This window comes from Aptenodytes forsteri, unplaced genomic scaffold (assembly GCF_000699145.1).
Source record: "Aptenodytes forsteri isolate BGI_AS27 unplaced genomic scaffold, ASM69914v1 Scaffold346, whole genome shotgun sequence".
In the NCBI taxonomy this organism is placed as follows: domain Eukaryota; kingdom Metazoa; phylum Chordata; class Aves; order Sphenisciformes; family Spheniscidae; genus Aptenodytes; species Aptenodytes forsteri.
Genome location: NW_008794078.1, coordinates 1,563,930 through 1,590,437, shown reverse-complemented (window position 1 = coordinate 1,590,437; position 26,508 = coordinate 1,563,930). Strand labels below are relative to the sequence as shown.

At 38.0% G+C, this 26,508-nt stretch overlaps 1 protein-coding gene across 3 annotated transcripts; it reads left to right on the top strand.

The window, feature by feature from the left end:
* The first annotated feature begins 5,850 nt into the window (after nucleotides 1–5,850).
* ACTR2 (ARP2 actin related protein 2 homolog) lies at nucleotides 5,851–25,300 on the top strand. Of its 3 annotated transcripts, none has more exons than XM_019475016.1 (9): nucleotides 5,851–5,956; nucleotides 9,653–9,667; nucleotides 11,676–11,891; nucleotides 16,045–16,117; nucleotides 18,520–18,656; nucleotides 19,456–19,605; nucleotides 20,322–20,467; nucleotides 20,873–21,005; nucleotides 22,236–25,300. In XM_019475016.1, the coding sequence occupies exons 2-9, from the start codon at nucleotides 9,665–9,667 to the stop codon at nucleotides 22,404–22,406; spliced, it is 1,029 nt and encodes a 342-aa protein (XP_019330561.1). In that variant the 5' UTR covers nucleotides 5,851–5,956; nucleotides 9,653–9,664; the 3' UTR covers nucleotides 22,407–25,300. The 3 variants fall into 3 exon arrangements, with proteins under 3 accessions (XP_019330561.1, XP_019330557.1, XP_019330554.1); XM_019475009.1 differs by having other exon boundaries at nucleotides 5,871–5,956; nucleotides 9,650–9,667; XM_019475012.1 differs by lacking the exon at nucleotides 9,653–9,667.
* The last annotated feature ends 1,208 nt before the right edge of the window (nucleotides 25,301–26,508 follow it).

Below are 26,508 nucleotides of genomic sequence, written 5' to 3'. Positions count from 1 at the left end.
CCCCGGCATTTTGCTGTTTTACCGTGAATATCTTATTTCTCTACACGACCTGAGAAAGTCTCTCTGTAGCAACGAGCACTTAAGCAAAAATACCATTTTTAAAAAAATTCTGAATGAGCGCGTTATGCATTGAGCAACCAGGGATGTGTCCTCTGCATGCAGGATTATTAGTTTTAGGGAAGTGTTTTTTGGTTTGGGTTTTTTGGGTTTTTTTTTTTTGCAGCTACTGGTCGAAATGGAGCGTCATCCTTTTGTTAATACCTTCCTCATCTGCAAGATACTCAAAACTGTCATTTTTCAATCAAGAGAGCCCCAAAGGTTTTCTCCCCATCCTTTCACCTTTTCTGCCCGCCGTGAGCGTGCAGGCACCCACTAGAAATTCATCCTTTTGTCAGCGGTACGCAGGCTGTGAGGCGCCTCCACAGGAAGTGAAAAAGATACCATTTTAAAGCAAACAGATGAGATGCTGTAGGTGGATATTTCCCCTTGGTGATTTTGTTTAGAAATCTAGGGTTTGCCCCAGTAAAGAAATATTATGTGGAGAGTTAACACAGCTGATGGCATGTAAAGATCTCTTGAATGGCAAAAAAAAAGGACGTGATTTTTTTTATATAAACACTTTTTTTTTAAGCCCAAGAGGGGATAGTTGAGACAAAGGATGTTGTTGTTAGATTCAGCATCCTGAATTAGAGGGTTTTCCAGTTAGCATCTGAAATGATTAGAACGGTTCAGGAAGAAGAACGTCATATTTGACAGTTCTGGGGTTTGACAGTTCTGATGTCTTCTCATTTTTCCTCCTGTAGCAAAAGTTATCTTTAATAGGGCTGGGGTCTGGAGCCTTTGGGCACTTGTTACACTATCGTTTAGAAAAAGGAAAGAAAAAAAGAAGGCATTTACCATTTTCTTCTTACAAAGGGACGCGGAAGCTTTTTTGTTGTGGGGTGGTTTTTTTTTTTCATTGTTTAATACTCTTATTGTTGGGCCCATGTCCAAAAAATATTTAGAGCTTCATCCTTTAGAGTGGTCCTTTACATAGCAATAAATCATTGAGTTGTAAAATGTTCAGTGTGTCGGTCGTGACAGCAGCGACAGCAGCGTTGTACTTTGGCCGGTCTCGGTAAGGTGTGAGGCATGGGGCAGAAGCCATTATTTTTTACCTAATTTCCCAAGCTGGGTTTGCAACCCAGATTTTGTACAGTGTAACATGTCTGTGTGTGCTTTTAAATCAAGAGACATCTTGGAATGATACATTTTTTTCCTCTGTGAGTTGTACCAGCAGGATATAAATAACTGTAACAGTGGAAGGTGCCTTCATAGTGCCGTGGCAGTGCCGAGAGGAGGGGCCTGTGTCGCTTCAGCTCGTGTTGCTTTGGGTTGTGTTTGGCCTCTAAGCAGAACAACATGCGTATGGAAGTACCCTGGCCACAGAGTTCATTGTCGAGGAGAGCAAAGTATCAAGAAATAATTGTTAAATGGGTAAACTCAAAATATTTAGATTGAATTGGGATAATTGAACTAGAATTGGGATGATGAAACTTGAAGAAAATTCCATTCAGTAAATCCTTCGAGCCCCAACTGCGTATTGAGATTATCAAGTAGTCCTCTATTGTCAGACCACTATTTTTATAATAATATTTTTTCTGTATGACAAAGAAGAGCTGCTTTGTGTCAGAAATCATTCTGACACACTGTGATATGTCATACTTAAAACCATGACTGAAATTAGATCTCTTGCCAGGTGCCAGAAATATTACATAAAAATGGAGAATATCTTTAGAAAAATCAGTTGTGATTTTAACTTTAGATTTGTCTTTGAAATTTACTGTTCTTGTTGTGCTGCAATAGAACTTCTAATGTATCGGGCTGCAACCAACCTTTGAGGAAGAGGTGACTGGAAGGAAGTTCTTGCAACACGTGCTGTAGCAGAGAGGCAGGCAATGGCATCTCAAAGGTCTAAAGCATTAGAGATGGATGTTCTTATTGGTATAGGACTAATAGTAAGTTACTTAGCGCCTGTAAAATTGCTCTAATTGTGGTTAGGGTTTTTGTTTGAGAGTCGCATCAATGGAAAGAATCAAGCACAGAGACCTGAAAGAATATTAGTATTCATTTTAAAACTTGTCACGTGACCTGTTTGTGAGCTTCCTCATTCTTTTCGTTTGAAAGAATACTTATACATACAAGTTCTTACTGTTTGATGACTCAGTAGGAAGTGAAAGAGTCGGTGTAAACCACAGTGAAATGGAGAAGAAACTATATATGGTAAAACTTCTTACATACATGGTCTCTGCACACAGGCAAGCTAAGTAGCTATTCTTAAAACATTCTGAATGTATATCAAATGCTTGCAAAAATGAATGATGATGAACTCTTGGCTTCCTTACAAAGATGCGTAAGTTCATTGAGTGTTGGTGGTGTTGTTCAAGATGTGGTGTATACTAAGCATTGTACTGAAATTATTTGATAGTTGTTCCAAGGGGTGTGCACAATAAGGGACGGAAGAGAAACAAGTGCACTATACTTAGATTTTATTAGAAGGTTTCAAATTGAGAGTGGAAAGAACAGCGCGTATTTAATGGAATTCTGGCACTGGAAAAGAGAAGCTGATTATAATCCAAACTACTGCAGTTCATAACATTTAATTGAAGATTTTGAAGGATCTTCTGTGAGGAAGGGAGACGTATCTTATGTTCCTTGTACCCCTTCAAAAATCTAAAACTGTTCAAGATCTATTATATGGATACGTTTGTGTTTCTTAGGTGCATTTACCTGTTGGTAGTTTTACTGCATCTGGTTCTTCAGCCATAATTTCCAATGTTACGTCATCACGAAGCTACCGAACCAGCTGAATATTCAATATCATGTCAGGGAGAATGCTACAGTGGGGATGTTCTCATTGGTGGGGAAGCTGATGTACAAGGCTGACTTGTTCTCATCTTCACCAAATTTTCATGTAGCCTGGGGGGGTAAATTTCAAATTTGAAGGGGAAGAGACAGGAGTTAAAATTTTGCCCCATCTAGCTACTGTCGAGTTCGACATTTTCACAAAGTTTGGTATTTTTAAGGTGCTCTGTTCCGGTCTGAAAGAGGTGGGGAACAGACCGTGAATGTCCAATTGAATGTCCATTGTAGTTCACATGGATTAAATCTGGTTTTGGTTGTGTTTTAGGCTGGTTGAGAAATGACAGTCTGCTTTTAAAACCTAGGTTTTATTAATTGCCAACACTGTTAACTACCCGGGAAGGTATGTCAAGGCTTTAACGTGGAAAGGGGCTGGAAGGTACTATTACGGTTCAAATAGTAAGAACTTAGAATAGTATTTTTGTAGGTTGGCATTTTCTAGGTCAGCATAGTTGTATGTGATTTCGAGGGGCGTTTTTAAGGTTGGCCAAGAGGCACTTACTGATTTTCTGCAGTAGTGGTTTTGGTCGTGTGTCTCAGCGGTTGCTATATAAATCTTGGGGTTTATTTGCTCAGTAGGTAGGATTTAAAAGTGTGGGTAGCGGAGCTTCTTGAGGGGTGCTCCAGTAGCTTGAGTTGTAAAGATTCATTTAGATGTTACCGGTCCTGTTACTTCTGTTGACCGACACGGCTGGTGATGGCTGGTAGGAAAGCTGCTTCATGCTGGGGGAAAGAAAAGGAGGAAAAGCTGTAAGCACATATATGGGTGTAAAGGTGCATGAGCTACCTGGAGGTGCTTATGGTTGTACTTGGAAGAATTTATGAAACCCTAAGCTGGAGGATGGGATTGTATGGGCTGTTTTATAGAACTTCCTTCTAGCTTGACCAGGTCCTGCACAATGAAATTTATAACAAGCATACCTAAATATTGTAGTCGCAACAGAAATTGTGTGATTGCCCTGAATGCAGTAATTTGCTAAGTCTGAAAGGGAGCTTATTTGTTTAAAAAATTTGGACACCAGTATTTGGACTCAGCTCAGTCCTTCAAAATGTCTCATGTTTCCTCTGGTATAAAACTTCTGGTAAAGACTTCTGGTGTATTCAGGTAGTGTGATCCAAAAATGCTTGTGGCTACTCTTTGCTTTCTCATAGCAGCACTGCATTCTTGAATACACAGATAAGATCTATGTAACTCCTAGGTACTTCTGGCTTAATATAAGCAAAAGAGTTGATAAGTACTTGCCTTTTCAGAGAACGTGGATTGAAGTAGAATGAGCAAAATGATTTGTATACACAGTGTCATTCCTCAGGTATTCCAAACAGCTCTGCCTTTGGAGACAGCAAGCAAAAGAAATTAGGGTCACAAAAAGCAAAAAAAATTCCCTTACCCCCTGTATTAGCCCAACTTTAATTAAAATACCTCTTGGCTCTTTCTGTAACTGGCTTTATAAATTTCTTTCCAAAACAGTACCATTTTACTGCAGTAAGGCGAATAATTTGGAGCAACGGAAGGTGACTTGTCATGTTACTGTTAGTGCAATGGCAGAATTCCCCTCAGCTGCAATTAGCTGTACTCTTTGCTGTGATAACTCTTTCAGTGGCAGTTTTCAGACCTCACTTCAGAAAACTCGGTGAATGTTTTGGAAATTCTAGCAGATGGCTTTAATACAACCTGAAATGGATAATTAAGCTCTGGGACAGGGTCCCAAGAAGGCTGTGAATTGTCTGTCCTCAGAGGCTTCCAACACCCAACTGGTCAAAGCTCTAAGCAATGTGGTCTGAATTCAGTGTTGACTGCTTTGAGCTCAACGTTGGATGAGAGAGCTCCTGAGGTTCCCTCCAACCTGAATGGTCCTGTGATGCTGTGTTGCTGCTGTTACACCTAGATGGTTGGGTAATTTTGCAGATGAAAATGCGTAATGTTTAGTTTGGGACTGCAGGAGGATGTTCTGGCATGCTGATGTAGCGCAGTATGCTAAGTATGCATCAAAAAAAGAGAAGCCTGCTCTATATGAACTGCAGGCAGATCATCAGAGTATGGTATATGAACATAAGAGTAGGATAGCTGACGAGCATAATTTGCTGATCCCCATGAGCTAAAATTGTAACTTCTTGCTGGCACATTTAAAGTTCTTGTTTTACAACTAAACTTCCTCTAGTGACTGTATTTTTTTTTTTTTTTATGCTCAGTAATCCTCACTGTTTTCTTAGTGTATATACTATCTTGGGACCCAGTGACATAAAGCTTCCTTTCATACATATTTGGGTAACAACCATTCTTTCAGAGTATCCTGTTTGATGTGAACTACCATCAGCTGAGGTTTTGGTTGTGCTGTTTGTTTTAGAAGTGCTTATTGCAAACTCGTATTTCTATCCTTAAAAGAAACCCTGAAAATTATGAAACTCAGAAATCCATCAGAATTGCACAATCTGCTAGTTCACTGTTAAACACTTTTTATAACAGCGTAACACCTGAATTCACAAGGCTTTGTTTTTTTCTGATGTGTAATTGATTATGCTACTGTGTGTGCTCTAATTGGAGAGGCAATTTAATTTGGTCTCATTGGTTACTCATTATAAGGTGATCCATTACAAAGTGATGGGCTTCAGGTTGCTAGAGAACTTTTATAGAGTGGCAGGAAGTCCAGATTCAAATGCTGGACTCTTTTACACCTCTCAACATACTTAGTTGTTTTAATACTGTTTCTCAAAAATCTGACAGTCTGATTCAGAAAACATTCTGGAAAATACTTTAATTCAGTTTTACAGATCTATGCATCATCTGAAATGTGTAAAATTGATTTGACAGTATAAATCCAATTGGTTTCCAGTGGGACACATGCTCTTAAATTTGGGCTTTTATTTTTTTTTTTACCCCAAACCAGGTTTCTATTGGTAAACAAAAATAATGTGTATTCTAATAAAATTATTTATTCCTTTTCAGTTTGTGAAATGTGGCTATGCAGTCTCACATTTTCCAGAGCACATTTTTCCAGCTTTGGTTGGAAGACCCATTATAAGATCAACTGCTAAAGTGGGAAACATTGAAATCAAGGTAAATTTTTTTTCATTATTATTCCTTTCTGACAGATAAAAATATTTAGGGCAGCTTTTGACTTACGTAATGTTTGGGAATGCTTTTTCCTTAATCCCCCTTTATGCTGTTTCAGTATCTCTTGATTCATTTCTGTATTGGTGACATTTTAGTCACCAATTATTATTGGTGTATTTGTGACGTTTTAGCCTGTCACAAATGATGAAGTTATTAAGAGGGTAATCTAAAGCACTGGAGGCCTTCAGGTAGTACAACTGAGGAGGCAGCAGGTAGGGCTCAAGCAGTTCTGGGCAAAAAGGGCCTTCAAATGCTAATACGTAAGTGATGTCAAGATTAGAAGGCAGAAATCAGACAAGGGGTTGATGTCTGTCACCGAGCTGTACTGTGGGATTCTGAGACAATGCTGAAGAACTGCTGGAGCTTCCAGTTCTTTTTATACTGTTTGCTTTCTACTCACAGCTGATCATCTGTGATCTTGTATGAGATGTTTAACCTTGGTTGTGTTTGCATTTCATTGTTTCTATTGTTTTTGTTTTCTTTTCTTTTTGCTGTTGATAGATGTAGGTAGTCTACCCCAGCTAGAGATGGAGAGGCTGCGTTCAGGCTACTTCGTCTTGGGAGGTTATTCCAAGCTTGGAATGGGGGGAGGATGGACACCACTGTTTGAGAATCTTTTTCTGACGTCTGGGGAGCTATCATTTCTCACTTTATTTTGTAATTACAGAGCTTCAAATGTTAGTAGTTGCTTCTGCAATACAGGCTTCAGTAAATGTCTTGGCCCTGCTGTGGTCACATCCTCCATTCTTGCTTCTAGCCACACATTCTCACCTTGTGCTGGTCGTACTGCTTGTGCAGTCATGTGGTGAGCCACTTTAGTGAGCTGAAAAAGAGTGATTTCTTTGTCAGGTAGAGTTTTGACTGCCTTACTAGACAATTGTGCAAGCTCCAGTTTGAGAGCAAGGCAGAAGCAGGAACTTGAGGGAGAAGTGAGAGGTGACGCAGAACTGTAGAAGCCCTTACTTAGGCCAGTGAAGGTCAAGTAGAACCACACATGTGCAGGCTTTCAATTCTGCTTTCCTTGTTGCTTCTGAGCAGCAGCTTAGTAAAAGGAAAAAAAAAAATCTGCCCAGTTTAGTTCCTTATTTTCAGAACGCTATGGACAACAAGGAGAACTTCAGTTATCTGATTTCTGCTGCTGCCTGTAAAAAGTTAATAGTATCAGCAGAAGGCCATACTAGGAAGTCAAGAGGGTGAAAGACATTAGACCTTTCCAAAATGTGCCTTTTTTTTTTTTAATATTGCAATACCGCTTACATTGTATCACCTAGGACAGTTTGGTTGGAAGGACGGAGATCTTTCCCTTTCACAGTAGATAGGAGAGGGAGAGAAGAGGGAAAGCATCTTCCCTTCTCTTGCAAGACTTGGAGAAGTGTTTCTTCTGATATCTCCTTGAACTTAATGTGACAGTTTCTTCAAGGAGGTCCTGGTAAAGTTTTATGAAAGTTATGCAGTGATTTACAAGTCTCAAGTCCAAGAAAAATTCTCTTGCATGAAATCTCATTGTTGAAGTCATGTTTTCTTTCCAGCTGATCTGATACAGCCTGTCCTGCCAGTTTTCATATCCTCTGATTATCTGATAACTTAGTTTAATATCATTACAGATGACAGTGTTGAATTGGAAAGACAGGAGGTGGAAGTGGGTAATTGCTATGAGATGAGTGCGAAAGAACCCGTAAACTATGATTTCGTGTGCATTGCCTGTCTTCTGCTTGAGCGTGGACCACATGGGTGTATTTTAGAGTATAAACTGTCTGGATTCTTCCTAGAAGTTTTATAGCATCTGCCTGTAATAGCTTGTCACTTTCTTAAGGAAACAGTGTATCAAGAGAAGAAATCCCTGCTACAGATACTTTGGGTATAATACAGTAGGAAGACTTGTTAAGTGTGAGTGCTGTTTTTCTTTGTGAGATTCTTGCAGATTTAAAAAAAAAAAAAGAGAAGAAATCCCTGCTACAGATACTTTGGGTATAATACAGTAGGAAGACTTGTTAAGTGTGAGTGCTGTTTTTCTTTGTGAGATTCTTGCAGATTTCCTAAAAAAAAAAAAGTATTTTAGCAGATGAGTTTTATGCCAAAATTTAATTCTAGCCGTTCACTGCAGGTTCTTACGGGATAAGTTTAAAACTGAGTAAAAGAAGCTGACATGAAGATTATCAGTTTAACTTTTCAAAACTATTCAGAAAAGCTGTCATTCCTGTGAAATTCAGAAACTCTTTGAAAAGAGTTTGGAAGCTGATGAAAACAGTGGTTATCATCCATCAGTTGAGTTACCGATTTCGAGTTGCTTTGTCCATGTTTTCTTTCTGGATTCTCATTTCAGCCAGCAGCAGGGATATAGCTTTTTCTCCTACTCAGAGTCCCCAGTTTAGGACATAAACACAGAAATTCAGTTATTACTGGGATTATTTTGCTTAAAATTGCAACCTTAAAACTCTAAAACCAGAAGCATAGATGCTGCTCTTAGTTTCTACTGACTTACTAATTTTTGAAGCAAGTTTGGGGGTTAATAACCTTCTTAGGAAGGCAGGACTGATGAGTAGCTTTGACTAGTTAAAACAATTAGGATTTTAGGGCAGATCAGACCCAGTGACCTGCTGAGCCATAGTCCATGTCCTATAGTTCTGCTCAGTTTCTGCCAAAGAAAGAGCCTGGAGAAGGTCATTGTCTGGATTTGAAGTGAGGAAGAAGAGCCATGCTCTGACCAGCCTCCTTGGTACTGCCTGTCCAAAGGCAGCTGCCAGAAACTCTATGCACTTTTCCTCTGGCACACTTTGCAGAATAAGTAGATTTGCCTTAATGGCGCTGATAGTTATCCTATGGCTTTTGACAGTTTAGGTCGCTCAAGGTAAATTTAATCGAAGGAGGAAAAAATCTCAATAATTGTGAAAATGGCTTTAGTATAATTTTGGGCGATGTTTGTACACGTACACTTCAAATTTCTCATAGTGCTTCCCAGCTGCTTTAATTATCTTACCTTCCTATCTCCATAGCTTGCTATAGGGAAAGAGCTTTGAGACGCTGCTCTTACTACTGCACTTCATGATTGCCTATTTCCGTTCTGAGAGTAGATGCCATAATTTAAGTAAATATCTCTTACTTGATTCTTTTTGGGTATTTGTTCCACGAGATACGAACAGATTAGCCTGCTTATAGGTGAATATTTTTATGTTATAGTTTTCAGTCCTTGGGTATTTTAAGCGGAATATTTAAAACAAAATTTAAATTTAGCATTTGTCAGAGCTAGTTATGGTCAAATGCCTTGTGCAGAGTCTTATCTAGTTCATATAAACGCCTTGCCCAGGGTAAAACTGTAGTGTTACAGAATATTTATGCACAGAACCCTATTTATGAGGAAGAGGCAGATATACTGATCTTGTTTGCAGCGTAAGATGCATAAACATGACATGCCAGTGACATGTAGCAATAGCTTCCTTTAAAGAGACATTTTAATGTGAGATCCTGAGAATGTTAGCTTGTCCCTAACTAAACTAACTCAGATCATTTCCCGCTGTACATGCATCTCTTTTCAGCCTATTTCTACTGTGTACTTAAAATAATTTGAGAATTTCATTTAGGCCTTTTCTGACTTTCTTGCTTCTACCTTCTTTCTTCACCTTTCTTGACCTGTTGAAGTAGAATAACAAAAAGATGGTAAGTGAGGTGCCCCTGTGCTGCTTGTTTACCATTTTTGCTTGATGGGACCTAGTAGCTGTTATGTTATTTTTTTGATGCTATTCATTGTTTTGTCTTGTCCTACCTTTTACATTTGAATACATACTTATTTTGGACGTTGTTCATTGCTTTGGTTTACTAGCAACTAATTCATGAGACTGTTTTATGTATTGCTTCTAAATGCTACATAACCTGTAGTTTTGCAAGATGTAAGAATAACTCTTAAAGATCAACATGAGCTCAGCATCTTTAACAGTAGAAATTGCTATATTTAACATTACAAACCAAGAGCTTGAAAAAACTTTCAGATTTCAGTTAGACAAATATTACTGAGTACCAAAGTGGTGGAAACATTGGATGTCATGATACTGGTTCCTCTCTGCAAATTCAGTTGTGCTGTCCTTTCTCCTCTTCACCTACCAAGTGTGCATGTTTGTTAGTGTGCTCTTGAGAACAATTGTTCTGCCCTTTAACTTTGTTTTAAAAGAACGTGAAAGTTTTGTGCAACTTTCATTGCACATTTGAATAGTGGCTTTTCCTGGGCTGTCCTGTTCGGTAGCATAGAGCCTCAAAAAACAACGCACAAAAAAGGCTTCCAATTCTTCTAACTGGTGGAGTTTCTGTTGTCTTAAATTCTCAGGAGTAACGTGGCTGTGTGGTGGAGTTTTCAAATTATGGTTTCACTAGAGTATATTTGATTTAAAATGTTAGAGTCTTGACTTTTGTCTTCTGTACAGTCGATATGACTGAAGTGTGCAAGGGAAAACAAATAAAACACTTTGTCAGTGAGAGGGGGTGGAAGAGGAATGGTTTGATATAAACTATTTTTAATTAACTTCCTTTTTATATAGTCAAGAGTAACTGTTTAGGTTACTTCTAAAAAAGGCATTATAAACTGGACGCCGGATTTTTCCTTGTGCATCTTTTTTCCCTAGCATTGAATGGTAGGTTGAGTAACCCTCACTTCAAAGTTTTCTGTGCCACAGCAACTACAAACTGCAGTGGCATATTTTTGTATGAAGCAGCTGGGTTTTTTGCAATTAAAATAATATTAGTATGGAAACAGTGCTATTGGTACCTAGAAATATGTCTTATAAGCTAAATACAAGCAAGTCAGTTAAGGCTTCTTTAGAAAAGTATGGGATATAATAGGGAGCAAAGATAAGACGTTACTGTGCATACTTCCTCTGGGAAATACGTGGGAAAGGAGAAGATATGATGCTACTAATTTGAATGTGCAATGTTTGCATAACTAACTTTAATAAACAGATTGCTTCATCAGTGTGAAATGACTATACAAATTATGCATTAGTTGGTTGTATTTGTGTAAGAATGCATTACTGGGGTTTTTGGCTTGGGACTTTTGGCATGGAACAGACAAGGGTATATTTTATATTTAGATGTGTCTCTTCACACCCTACTGACATAGGCAATATGTAAACCATTGTTTCTTTTAATGTCTAGCGTGGAACTCCTAATCTCTTATTTGCTTTTGCTACTGTTCAGTATGCTTATTCACCACTCATTATTCCTTTTTTGGTATTGTGCACAGAAATTTGCAACATGCATGGAAAAATATTCTGCCAATCCCACCTACTACCCTTATGTGCTATTTTGCATCTCAGCCCTTAGAAATTAGTATTTGATAAAAGAATTTTGGAGGTGTCAGTGGAGAAACATCTGTACTTATAAAGGTCTTTGCAGTATCTAGCTGTAACAGGGTTTATTGGATATTTAAGGTTAATTGGAAAACTGAATTAATAAAGTTTATTTTGGAAAAGGTTTGGGATGGGCAACAGCCAAATTTAAATACTACGTGAAATATATTCTACTTCTCTCCTCTGTACCTGAAAATGATTCTAAAATGTGGGCATTGTTTAAGAACACAGTTGGACACAGGCTGGAGCAGTTCACTGTCATTCTTGAGGATTTTGGTGTTTAGAAAACTTTGCAAGCACTGATATGTTTCTATATTAAAATTTTACAGGATCTCATGGTTGGTGATGAAGCAAGTGAATTACGCTCAATGCTGGAAGTGAATTATCCAATGGAGAATGGCATAGTTCGGAACTGGGATGATATGAAGCACCTCTGGGATTACACGTTTGGACCAGAAAAACTTAATATTGACACAAAAAATTGTAAAATACTACTCACAGAACCTCCCATGAACCCAACTAAAAATAGGGAGAAGATTGTGGAGGTATGTCTGTCTAGTAGAAACTGATATATACTGTCATTGAAGCATCACTAAGAGATTTTAACTTCTTGGAACACCTGGTAACTGTCTGAGGCAAAGCAGTTCTCCTGTTTTCTAAGCAAAACTCATCCTCAGCCATAGTCATGAAGGCTACTGTGGTTAAATTCAAACAAGCTGATCTCATTCAAAAGCTAAAAGCAGACTTCTTGTCTCAAGCCATATCACCATTAAAACACAGAGTTGGAAATATATGTTTATCTTCATGTATCCAAGATATATTGATTACTAGCTATTGGACGAATGTTAATTGCTTTAAATGACTTGGACTTCTGTAAGCCAGTAATGCTTCAGAGGAGATTGAGGCTTGAGCAAGATGATGCTTACCAGATGGAGCAGTGTTGTTGGAGGTAGTTGAGACAAAGGTGTGATGACAACCAATTCACTAATCTTTGCTTAATGCTAGGGATTATCAATGAAAGCCTTCTAAGAAGGAAAGTCTGGTTCTTGGATCCTCGATCTCAGAGTGCTGCCCTGGGTGACCCACGCTCCGTCTGAACCTTGTGTTAACGTAGGTTGTCAGATGTATATTGTTTAGCTTAGAGCTAAAGTACCATGTGACAAAAGACTCGTTTTTGAAGAGCAGTAGTGGTTGATGAGAACAAAAAGTTCAGTTTCCCGTTTTGGTTTTTTTTTCTCAAGCATCACAGGTATTTTCAATTAATGTAAGTATTCAGTATAACAAAAATGTAGTTAAAAAAATGTGTTGTTAGAGTAGCTGATAGGGCAGGAAAAATGGATTCGAAGTCTGAAACCTTATCCGTTTATCAGAACTTTGAATATGAAAGCTTTTGTGTGTGTGTATATATATTTTTTTTTCTTCCCCCAAATCTGTTGCTTAGTCTAATAAGAATTTACCTTTATCATTACCTGCTGACCTTTCCTTTAAAATCCTTTTGTTGTCCCAGCTACAACAGTGCTTTCTGCAACGTGGCAGTGAATATATTTGCACTAATCTTTTTCAATGACTTGGGAGCAGGTGAAGTATAGCAAAGTCGGAAAAACTTCAGTGAAAAAAATCAAACTGCACAATCTAAATTCAGCATTTCTTAGCAATTGTGGACATTAGGGACCTATTACCCGAGTGTTATGTAACGCAACATTAGTAATACTGTCTATTGTATATCAGTCAGCTGTGGTGTGATAGACATAGCAGATTATTCTGGGTGGCCTCCATGTAGCAGGAATGGTTGAATTTCCTGTTCAGGCTTCTTTGCTTTTCAGCTGTCTACAATAGTGTTCTTGTTTCTGTTTTCCGGCTAAACACAAAAGGCTGGGTTTTAGTTATTCTGGGATTGAGTAATTTTATACCATAAACTGAAAAGCCTTGTATGGCTTCTGAAGTCTGATAAAATATTTTTATTGCCCCATTTGCTTTTTTAAACCACTGTAGAGATTGTAGATACTTAATCATGATCCAGAGGATTAGGGAGAACTAGAACTCATTTTTGTAAATTTAGATTTGAGTTAAACAGGAGTTCATTGTTTCTATTAATATTTTTAATGGATCACAGTGTTAGGAGGACTAGCAATATTTAATTTTTAACTGCAACGTATTTATACTCCTTTTTCTTCCATTTTTGACATGGACTCCTCCTTTTCAGGGAGGCTAGCCCAGTATGAAGCAGAGGACCGAATTAAGATTTTTCCTAAAGCCTGCAGTAAACATAATAATGTCTCTGCATTTTCTGATACAGTGCAGTGGCATTTTAAAAGAAAAGCTTAGTCATCTGGACCATATCGAGATGATAGATAATTATATACGCTGTACTTCATTCTACTTCCAGTAATTCTTTCCTCACCCCATCACTCCATCAAACTCAGCGACATAGTAACAGCAGCAAGTGTTCACGACAGCTATATTGTAAAATATGTATTTAAAAAGTGCTGCTTGTTTCATAGCATGTACAAGACACTGGTTGCTCCTCAGCTTAACTGAGTGTTTGCTGTTTGTTTGTCTCTAGTTATCTGCTGCATTCTCATTCTGTAATACTCTCAGGAGCAGCCAGACTGTAATGGCATCCTGTAGCTGTAGAGATACTCTAGCACAGTCACTTCTCCTCATCCCAAACTAGTATTCTTTATCTTTTTTCCCAATTTTTAGTTCTTTTTTTTCCTATGCCCAATTAGAACATCACTTTGTAGGTAATCCAAAAGCTGCTGTCATGAGAAGTATGTTTTCAGAACATTCTGCTCAGTGTTTACATCTTAAGATTCGTTAACATATACGTCCCATGTCAAGGCATTTTTCATGTCAAATAGAACAGACCTAGATGTCTTGAAAGAAAGAACAACAACCCCCCCAAAGGCCTGCACGTAGGTTATAAAAGGGTTTTGCAGTGGCTTCTAGGATTTAGTACAACATGTGAAGGTGGTAACTAATGCCATTGGAATATTCATTTTGTTGTATGAAGATGATAATTTAGATTTTTCTTAAATCAGTTTTTCATTTTGTAAGCACTTGGGTTGTTTGAAAGACTCGTCCATTGGAATAGTGCTGGTTTTAGACAATGACTATTCAAATGGAATCTCTTTTTGAGTTGCTGCCCTTTCAACTGTTCCTTTTCTGGCAGTCACTTCTGCTTCTTGTTTCTGAAGGTATTGTGAATGTGCTAAATTGTGGCCGTTACGGAAGTTACTAGCCAACCCTGTAATGTCTTGCTCATTCTTAGCCCATGCACCTGACTACTGTATTGAATTTCCTTTTATATTACCCAGTTCACATTGGGGGTTTATAAAAACCCAGAGCGCGATGTTCTCATGGCAGGGTGCTCTGCAACTCACCCCCTCTTGTGTTCCTTTCTGCTTGACTTCTGCTATACTGTGTGCTCACAGCAAGTATCCCAAGAAAGGTGGCATCAGTCTTCCCAGGGGTTTTGCGGTGTGTTCAGTACAGCTATGAAGTAATTAACTTGACTTCGCAAGGATCGGGTTTTTGATATGGGCCAGCCTTTTAAAATCACGCTGTTCTAACAGAGGAGGTTCTTTAAATAGTTCGGAATTCTAAAATTGTCAGGCATCAGCTTTTTTTCCTTAAAAATATTTAGATATCTTTTACTTGAGCTGTGGGAGTACCTAGGACTTAATCAGTTTCTAATCCTAGAAGTCGCAGAAGTGCTCAGGAGGCAGCAGAATAGCAAAAGCAAAACTTCTGTATCTGCTGTGGAATAATCAGAGTTCATCCGTTTTTCCTGGTAAAGCATTTTGAGGGGAAAACTGCTGTACAGTATGATTTGTTTACTTGGCCTTTTCTGTGTTTATAGAGAAGACAAGATCCTATAAACTCTACATCCTTTAATCTTAGACTCTTTCTTCACTGAAACTAGTTTAGTGGTTAGGGGAACCTAGTCTACAAGACAGGCAGTCACTTTTCATGTTTCAATAAGAGTTCTGCAATCCTGTGGTTTTCTGTATGTAGTAACAGAGTTAGCCTTACCCGTACTATTTCAATTGTAGTGGATTTTGCACTAATTCTAGAAGTTTGTCATCAGTTGTGCTTTAAAGAAGGATAGAAGGCGGCCCAGATGCAGAGAACAACCTGTGACACTGCACTTATTCTAGACCCATATGCATAGGAGTCTGTTTGTTTGGTCTTTACTTGACATAGTCTGCAGTTGTACAAAGTCTGTAGGGCTTGATATGAAGAATAAAAAAACCCTCTGAACCTCATTAGATTTAGAGCATACACCTTTGACAAACATTTCATTCCCAAGTCACACTTCAGTAATGAAGTACCTGGCTGGTCTACAAGTACTGCCTCCCACTCATTAAGCACTTTGGAAAATGGCTTAGTAAAGCTGCAGAAATTGGTGTGCGGGTTTCTTGTAAGTATTCACTTTCATTGCTAAAGGGATGTGGAATATTTCATATGGCTTGTCTTGTGTGAACAGGTAAGGTATAGAACTGAATGTACTACTTACTGCCATAAAGCAAGTAGGTTTCTCATGTTTGTGTAGAATCTGTGTGATGAAACTTCTTGGAAAGTGTTTTTGATTAGCAAAAATACAGAATTCTAGAAATACAGTTTTCAGGACATCTATGAAATTTCTTTTAAGTATTTGGCCTGTTTTGGACGTTAATTTTTGCTTTCGTCTTACAGGTTATGTTTGAGACATACCAGTTTTCTGGCGTGTATGTAGCCATTCAGGCTGTTCTTACTTTGTATGCTCAAGGTAGGCAAAGATCACTTAAAATCTGTTTAGTTTATAAATGTGTTGCTGAGCCAAAGTACTAATACGGTATTAATGGGTCTTGGGCTTAATTCAACGCTGTTGTAAGTAAGCTCAGCTCTGACTTACAGGCTTGCTTTTGTTTTGAGGAACTATTGATAGGTACCGCTGCCGGTGTTATTTTCATGAACCAACTGTGGAGACATGCTTGTAAATGCAAAAACCTGGTTTATCAAAACTGTCATTGTTTCAGGGTGTAGACATTTAGCCTTTGGCATCAAGTCTTAATGACATGCTTTTGATTTTCTGATAACGGAAAAATTTATTACCATAAGTGAATTTCAAGAAGATGACTAGGTGACTTTTGCACTATTTTCAGTTAAAAAAAAAAAGTTGATTCTTTTGCTGTAGATAAACTAGAATAAATGATGCTCAGCCTGAGGAGAAAATAATGGATTCACTGAACTCAATAGAAATTCTACCATTGGCTGCAATTCATCTAGGATTTTAAGAAGCTACTCAAGCACATCAGTTCTAATAACATGACTCCTTATATCTGCTTACTAGTGGCTTGGTGTATTTAGCTGTCACATAGCAGGACATAAATATCCTTGTCCATTAACACGTCACCATAGTTTCTATGTCTAAGAGCAAAAGTGATGTGGTACTGGAAGGGTGGTTCTGTTATGCAACTCATCAAAACTAGTTGAACCAAAACCACTTTTACAGACCTGGATATTAATTTTATTTGCTGCAATCTGTGCTATTACTTCCCTTCCCCCTTGTTTTTTCTTTGGTTTAATTCCTTATAAGTATTTAATTGACTAACATACATAGTATTAAATTCTGCTGTAATTGTACACGTATTTTACTGTATAGTGCTCAATTACTTTGTGAATAACAAAATGTGAAACAACTTAGAGCAGTCCACAGTGTTTCTACATACTATCATCTAAAACAAAGTTGAAGACCACCTAAGATATAAAAACCAAGTGGCACATAAACAGAACATTTGCTTTTGAAAGTAAAAAAAAAAAAGCCCTTTAAAACATCCTACTTATTTATATTACATTAAAGATTAAAGTAGTGGCTAAAATTACATACAGAGACATGCCTCGTTTCAGTGCACCACAGTTTGTTGCTGCTGTTAAAACTCTTTTAAGACCAATTGTTGCTTTTACCTGGAATTCTGTGTGCTCGTGTGCCTTTTAAAGGCAAAGGGGTTTATATATCAAAACCTAGTTCTAATTAGGAAATTGTTTAGCAATTCCTCACAATAGTCTTCTGGAGTTAGGTGTAGTCCCTTGTGACTGACTATTTCCTTTCTTACTGCGTGTGTCCGATCGCAAGACTTGTTGTGTTTGCATAGCGGTTATTCCAGTTCACTAGTAAATCTGAAGATCTGATCGCACAACTGAACCAAGGTGTGTTCTTTGGTTCATTCGAGGCAAATAACCAATTTGTTTGCCTTCTGTTTACAAAGCTTGAGCAAATTACACTAGCCAAACCAATGCACCTTGCCATTACATATTAAATATTCCTTCATTATTTTAACATCTCCCCTTAAAATACACTTTCTTGCTTTAGGTAGCTTGTGAGAAACTATAAAACTGTTTTCTAATCAACTTTCACCATTAATTCTGCTTCTTGTTTATTTTGTTAGTGAAGTATAGAAACTTCTGTTTCTACATGCTTATGATATCTCAGTTGTCTGCACCTTAGAATTTAACGGGTTTATGGTAAACTTTTTTCACCGGCGTTAATTTCTTTAGTCTATGAAAGTGGATCTGATTCAGCCTAATGCTATTTCTGTGGGGGGAAAAAATGAGGTGTGCTGTATAGTCCAAATACTTTCTACCTTATGAAAGCGTTGTTTTGGTTTTTTTGAATACCAGTCAAAATCAACAAGTCCTAATCATTGTAACAAGTTTACCTTGTGGCCTGAATACCTCTAGGTTTTTTCATATTTGAGAAATTAATATAAGGTTGCACATATACAGCTGAATCTGAGGAGGAATTTGTGCCCCAACAAGCATTTAATGATCTTAGACATTCTCTTTAATTAAAGTGCAATTTAAGATGTCAAAACACCAGATAAAATTGTGAACAGTAGAGTTATAAGCATCTAGAGAAAAGCAGAGGTAATACTTTTAAAAAATGTATATCAAAGCATTTGTTACTATGAAAACCTTAAGTTTAAAATCCAGCTGAATGGACATAACTGAATTTTAAATTGTGACTACTTTTCCCAAAACAATGACTGGGGGAATAGGGGTTGTATACTGGGGAAACAGAGGTTGTGTTAAGATTACAATGAAAAATCCTATCTTAAACTCACTACTATTCTGCTCTATTTATGAAGGTGCTAATAAAAGTTGTACACCACCCCCCCCCCATTCTTTTAGGTTTGTTGACTGGTGTTGTTGTGGACTCTGGAGATGGTGTAACTCATATTTGCCCAGTTTATGAAGGTTTCTCTCTCCCTCATCTCACCAGACGGTTAGATATCGCTGGGAGGGATATCACTAGGTACCTCATTAAGGTAAGGTGGAAAGAATTGGTAAGGTTGAAGCTGGTATCTGTGGTACATTGGTTCAAGTTAAAATCCCTTGATAGCAAGAAACCACTATACGTTTTTCCCTTTATTATTCATATGTTAATTACATAAAGAACTCCTATATTCTCTGTATTGCTTCAGTCTATCCTTATTATGTTTCCTCATCTAAATCACATGTGATTTTATTATTCAGAGATTTCACATTTTCTTAGTGGCAGTCTCGTAGGAAGGGCTTTTATTCCATATTTGGGAAGGAAAAACTCAAAAGTTGGCTTTCTTGATACATAAAATGAAAACAAAATTGTATTCTATCAGTTCTACTCATCTGTTTTCAGAAAGACTTTTTCTTACAGTGTGGAAAATAGTGTAGTGATTCTTCCCCGATCATTAAATAAGACAGTATGTTTTATAGACTGTTGGTTGTTTTTTTAATTAAATATAAGCAACATTGTGGATTGACAAATCTTACGGTTAAACTGAAATACTGGAGTGTTCTGAAGTGAAGTCCTAAATATAAGAATTATTTTGGTTATCTTTCGCTTGTCGTTGTAATGGTTACACTGAAAGTTGTAATGACAAAGAGAATTTCCCACTTGGAGTAATGCTGCTGCTATTCTACTTTTCTGGTAATAATGGATACACTGTGACAGATTTGACTTAATACTAAATTTGCAGTTAGAGAGAGATGAACTTTTAAAGATACGTGTTTGAATGTACCCATCTACTGATAAAGAGATCTGGACTGTTCCTCTCGTTTACTGCTAACCTAGTATGTTCCCTCTAGCTCCTCTTACTGCGAGGGTATGCTTTCAACCATTCTGCTGATTTTGAGACTGTTCGCATGATCAAGGAAAAGCTATGTTATGTGGGATACAACATTGAACAGGAGCAGAAACTGGCATTAGAGACCACAGTACTAGTTGAATCCTACACGGTGAGTGTTTTGAGACAGCTTTTCTTGTCCTAAACTTCATAGGCTTAAATTCAGGTAGCATTTAGCTTTGATTCCTTCTAAATTTTTCTTGGGAGTAGCTCACTTCCCAGACATAGGAGTCTGTAGAATCGAATTACTTGGTTTGGGAAAACTTTTGAAAGCTTTTTTTTTTCTTTTCAGGTTTTCCATAAGACTCTGTACTCATTTTTTTCATTGTAGATCCTTGAAATTTGAGTCTTATAGTACAGGAACTTGTAGAGAAAGTGGACTTACTCTAGCACATCAGATTTTCAGCTTCATCCATCTAGCAGTACATGTATGAGACTGATGACTGATTACCATTCTTGTCACCAAGAATGGTAAACTTGCTCTTAGTGGAAACTTCCTGTGATCACACACAGAAGGAAAGAACTTGCAGGAAAGCATTACTCTTGCTGTAAGATCATCTTTTAAATCAATAGTAGGAGCTGTGTTGCAAGGAAATGTTTGGTACGTCAGTATCGATGTATCTGGTCCCTGATGTCTCTAAGTAAATTGCATAATGGTTGAAGAATTTGTATCTTCTTTCAGTAGTACTGAATGACTTGCAGTGGTGACAATTATCAACAATTTCCTGTTTTAAAACATTAGGGAACAACGTAGGTCATTTCCTCTTGGTTTGTTTAGTGTCCAAGTGGCTAAAAGTAGTCTTCTAAATGGTGTTTTTGATTCACTAGCTCCCAGATGGCAGGATTATCAAAGTTGGTGGAGAACGGTTTGAGGCACCAGAGGCTCTCTTCCAGCCTCATTTAATCAATGTAGAGGGAGTTGGTGTGGCTGAACTGCTGTTTAACACCATCCAGGCTGCTGACATTGATACCAGGTAAGAGCAGAACACTTAAAATCCTCTGTCAGGGTGCAGGGGTGATGTGAGAACTGCATTCAAACAAAATAACATCTTTTGCTTTAGACACTAATATGTGCACTGCTGGGGAGGGTGTATATTGGGCGTGGGGCTCAGTCTGAGATCTTGGAGCTTAACGGGTTGTCTGGAGACTTGACTATTTTGGTATGAATGAGCAAGGATAAAATCTCGAAAGCAGAATATTTTTTTACTGCTGCTTTCTGGGATGCCTGGAAAAGCATGAGCAAGTCTGCCAAACTCGTGCAGTCTGTCTTTGTGTAGTGACAGTTTTTTAGATTTGTATTTACTCCCCTGTACGTACAGGTACCTACTTGTACTACAGAGTATACTATACAACACTAGAAAGACTATTTTCTTGGTCAGGTCTGAATTCTACAAGCACATTGTGCTGTCTGGAGGGTCTACCATGTACCCCGGGCTGCCTTCGCGACTGGAGAGGGAACTGAAACAGCTCTACCTGGAACGAGTTCTGAAAGGAGATGTGGAAAAACTCTCGGTAGGTACCGAGTCGCTGCTTTATTTATGTGGGCCCGAGGTTTATCCTGAATCCCCACTAGAGGGAACCAAGTAGTCAGAAATGACAGAAGCTGCCCTCCATGTAACTTGCAAAATTGCTGCCTCTCGGTTCTTCACACCCCTGCGTTTCGTATAGGTGGCTTGTGTGTATATACTTGCAATAAAGCCACCTTCTAGTCGGTGCTAATAGCAAGTAATTCCTGAAGTCTTGGGTTAGTTTGAATGTAAAACGGGCTGATAAATGCTAGGACACAACTTGTAATGCAGGTTAAACGAAGCTAATGAGTTTTTGTGTCTTAAAGTAATCATTGAGCAAAAATGATTTTTTTTTTTGATCTGTGAAAGTTTTGGTACATGCTGTAAATGAAATACTCAAAAGTAAGAGGCTAGAGTTCTCACACACCTTCAAATGGAATAAATTTCCCTTGTTCATTGGTTACTGTGATAAGCAGACAACAACCACACACGTTACAGAGGTAACGCTGCATTGTAATGCTATCTGCTTTTTAAGGAGGAGATATTTACAGAGAAAATTCCTTTGAGTGGAGTTTCTAATGTTGAACTGAATTGAACTTCCCTGCTTCTGTAATACAGTGTTCTCTAAAGATCTTTTGCAGCTATATGGAATGACTCAATTGTACAGGATGTTTTAAGTCTAAGACAATATTTCACACATAGTTTTGACTGTACTCATTTTAGCTCTTGAAGTTAGAGCTTTAGCATCGAAGAATTTAAGGGAATATTAATTCGTTACGCTGGTCTAGATTGTGTAAATTTAAAATCTGTTCCATCTGCCTTTCTAAAACTTGGTATAGTTCTAAAATATTTTGTGATTTGATGATCTGGTAACTTCTGATCATTTAGCCATCGAAGCTTAGGAAGTATTTCACTCTTTACGGTGTTCATGAAATGCAGAAATACAGTCTTTAATTTTGTGTTCTGAGTCCTGTGCTTTTTGTGGATACACTGAAAGTATAATTTTGGGGAAAGTATCGATAGCTGTCTCTAATTTCCAGTACAAAGTAGTTATTTTACTTTGGTTGTGCAAGCGGGAAGCTCACACGGAGTGCCCTATGCTAGCATTTCAGTTTTTTGGTTGCATTTTTCTCACTAAACAGTGTCCGTTTCATTGTTCTGGTGGAAAGCACAATTTTATTTTGAAAGGCTTTGTTTCAAGAATCCTAGTAACAGTTTCTTTTCTTTTTCTTAGAAATTTAAGATCCGAATTGAAGATCCACCTCGTCGAAAGCACATGGTGTTTTTGGGTGGCGCGGTTCTAGCAGACATCATGAAAGACAAAGACAACTTCTGGATGACCCGACAAGAATACCAAGAAAAGGGAGTGCGTGTGCTGGAGAAGCTTGGTGTGACTGTTCGATAAATCCCAAAGCTTGTTCCCATCACATGTCTAAAGCTTTTCTTCTTTCATTGCCAATCTCTGAACACTCTCAGCTACATGCTATGGAAAGGCCTGTCTGTGGCCTTTTGACCCAAAGGTCAGGTTTTGTTCTGGTTTCTTGGGGTAGCTTTTGTTAAATGTTTCTTAATGTGGCTAAATTTGACTATTAAATTTTGACCACTTCCCTGCAAACAAAACAGAGCAAGAGCAGCCTGTCTACTTCATTGTTCCTTCCCAGTAGGCAATTGGGTAATTCTGGTAGGCTTTTTCTTCTGGGTTTATTGCTGTAGTACTGCTAGCTTTTGTCTCTAGTTCACAAGGGGTTTGTGCCTTTTTTAGCATAAGAAAACCTTTAAACAGGAGTTTTTGCTGTTGGATCATTGTGGTGGTTATCTTTGCATCTTTTTGCTTCTCTCTACATTAAGATTATTTTTTTTCTTTCCTGCAATTAGGAATTTTGATTAAACATTGTTAGAAACTAGTTTAACTAGCTGGAATGGCTTTAACACACTGTTTCGATGTAATGTGGTTCCATACGCACTGCTGCCTAAACTGGCTTCTGAGGTGGTTTGTCCTTAAAGGTGGCAGTGGGTCTTTCATACTGTATTTCTCTAAGTGGGCATGTACACAGTTGCCACAAACAGAGAAACACCTGATATTCTGGCAAATGTAAATTTGTGGCCTTAGGTATCTCTTTCTGGAGGGAGGAGACAGGTTTGAGCTGTATTGCTTTTCTGTTAAGGGACAGTTGGGGGTCAGTCTGACCAAAAATGCCTCTTTTTATAGCTAAATTTTGGTACCGTGTTGTCTCAGCATAGGGAGCAAGAATGTTAAATTAGCTATTCTGTAATTGTTGAGAAACTTAAGATATGCCCAGACATGAGCCTCTAAACTTCCGAAGAGATTTAATACTTTCAGAAACGCTTGTGAAAACTGTAACTATAGATATTAAAACCCCCAAAACTAAGTTTTAAAAGTCTGGTGTTTTAAGTGCTTGTATGTACATCAGAAGCACTTCCATTAAACTTTACAAGTATATTAACCTAGTGCCAAGTAGTTACTGCAAATGAATATTTCAATGACCAATGTTTATTGCAGCAAGTAGATATTTATAAACAACCACTGGCAGTAGGTTATAAAGAATGACCTATATTTGTTCCAGTTAAAAATAACATTGGAATATGAGATGATGTTGGTTGGTAAATATCCACAATTCATTTTGTCCAGTCTTGAGTTTTTGATACTTAACGTGGGATGGGGAAGGAAGTGAAAACCAGTGATGAAAATGCTGTTTCCAGAAAGTACATTAAAGCTGAGTTGTTCTGAAAAATAGAAGTTGTCACTAGTAATTATCAGTCATCTTCTCTGAGTATAGTTGCCTGTATTTTCTTCCTACTAGCAGACCGGTAACTATCTTTGCAATAAAATCTGCCTTACATAAAGCATAGCAAAAACTGCTTGCATACGAATGCCAGTTAGATTTAGTTCTACTTTGCTTTTCGTGGAAATACTATATTGCTGCTTACTGGTTTTCCAAGCCTACCATAACACTTAAGCAAAAGGAAGTTAAGATCTGCTTCTGACTCCCAGACCTTGGAATGTATGAGATATGCTTTCATGTACTTGCCATTTGTCTACATCTTTACATTAATAATTGACCCCAGGAACATGGAAATATTAAACTCCCTTGGATTCTTAAAATTCGCTTTCTTTCTAAATCAAGCAGACAGCTTCCTTTTGGCTGAGCAAGCCAAACAGGCAGAAACCATGTCTGCATTTCTTTAATAACAAGACAGTCGCTATAGTATTGCTAGTAATGACCATTTAATTATAGGTGGGTGGGGTTTTTTGCAGCTATATTTACTCTTAACTTGAAAATATGAATTTACAGGCATGCCGGTCATGCCTCAGTGCATGCACTTAAGCAGTTACTAGATTTTTGGGGACATGAATGTAAGGGGTACTCTGAATTCGTGTAGTCTTCTGAACATTTAATACACAAGATTTAAAAATGCTGTGGGCTTGCTTTAGAGCTATGGTTTCTCATGCGACTGTCTCTGGGCTTTTCGGACAGTGTTGAGAATCATGGAAATAAACCAAAGAACGACTTAAAAAACTTTTTTGAATGACAATCTGTCATGTGATTCCCCCCCCCCCCAAATCTAGACCTTGACCCTGCAACCCCTTTCTAAACCATCTTCTCCCCTGTTAATTGGCTTCAGTTAGGTATGTGCATGTTTGAGTAAAGGTTTTGGAATTTGGCCCTTTCACTAGAGAACTTCACAGCACCATGAGTAATAAATGTCAGTTGATTGTGCAGAATCTTGGGTTTCCATGGAAACCGTGTATATATTTTAAAAAAAAAAGGCAACTAGCATTTTAAATTACAGCTATCATGGATTCAGAAGAACGCATATGTAATCCAAATACTGAATGGGGTGTTCCAGTTGTGCTCAGTGTGGTTCTCCATGTGTGTGTTTGCACACACGAGAGTGTATGTGTGTGTTCTCTCAGCTGACAGCTTCAATATTGCTATGAAAGCAATCTGGTTTTAAAGTTGGTTTGTTTCTTTTTTTTAAGACCAAATAACTTGAGTTGTATTTGCAATATGCTTCAGCTCCTATAAAATTAGAATAGAAGATGCCGCAGCAGTTGTAAGTTTTTTGGGAACATCCTATTTTTAATGTTAAGCTGCCTTCAACCTGCCCCCCCCCCAGTGTTCTAGGATGTTAACCAATGTAACACAAATGGCTTTTTATACAGTTCTGAATAATGTTAACACACAACACTGGTTGAGACCATGAATGGAAATAAACATCTATTTAAATTGACAGGTCTTTTCAATACAAAAATAAAATCAGATTTTTTTCAAAGTAGATTATGTTTGCTTTGTTTCCTTTGGGAAATCACAGTTCTGTCAGTTTTTCTGTAACTTAACTTCTATCACAAAAGTATCACGAGCTGCTTATGCTAAGGAAATCTGACATGACAAAATAACACATTCCCTATTGATTGCTGTCCTAGAGTGAGAAAAGCACTCCTACTCCATTCTCTAGCCAAGACTCCACTTCCTCCATCCTAGTTTCTTTAAAAAGAAAATAAAATCCTTATCCTTGGACAGGAATCTTTTCTAGTTCAAGCTCTAAGCTCAGTATTGCAAAATGGGAAGAGCCCTCAACTTGTATTGACTTCAGCATCCCTGGCTAAGCTCAGAAGCCATGTAATGATGCTGTGTTTAGGAAAAATCTTGGCATTGCGACCTCATGTGCTACTTCACCTGCATCCTTCATTTTAACTGACAGAAGAACTGTATGAAGGGTTAGCGTGTAGCGTTCAGAAAGATGCAGTGGTTTGAAGCAGCTCTTGCATCTGAAATTTTGTAATTCTTAACTTGCTGTGTGGATTAGTGGCTGGCCCACTAATCGCGATGCATTTATCTGGCTTTTGAAATGAGCTCAACCAGCCTCTTTACCCCAGCTCATTGTACATGCTGTTCTGTACGTATGTTCCCCAGGCATCGTGTCCCCAGTAGGATAATGGCTTTGGTTTTCTTAGAGTGAACCAGTATGTGCAGTTTGGCTCTGGGTGCGTCTGTCTCAGTGGCTAGGTCAAACTCATGCCATCTTAGGTACAGGTAGACAGGATTTTAATAGGAAAAAAAAAAAAAAAGCCCCCAAATCTTTATTCGATCACTGTGCATTCTTGGGGGAAAAAGATAAATAAATCAGGCTTTACCTCTGCTCAGTAATAATTCATGTTCCCCACTCCTCCTCTTTGGCTCGCTTTGCCTGACATGGCTTTTGTGTGGAGAGGACTAAATACAGCTCAGTCAACATTTGCTAGTCAACTTTTTCAATAGTGAATTCCTCCCTGCGGGCACTTCATCTGTTTTCCACAAACAAGCTTCATTAGCTGTTTCCATACTGTGAAAAATCAAGTTTTGGGGTTGGGGTTTTTTTTGCCTTTTTTTTTAATCCAAATATATCTCTTCCTGTGTTCTAGCAACCAGGAGAATGGTGTAAGAAAAAATTGTTTTGGACCTTTTCAGCAAGTATTAAAATCTAAACTAAAATTTTGCTTTATT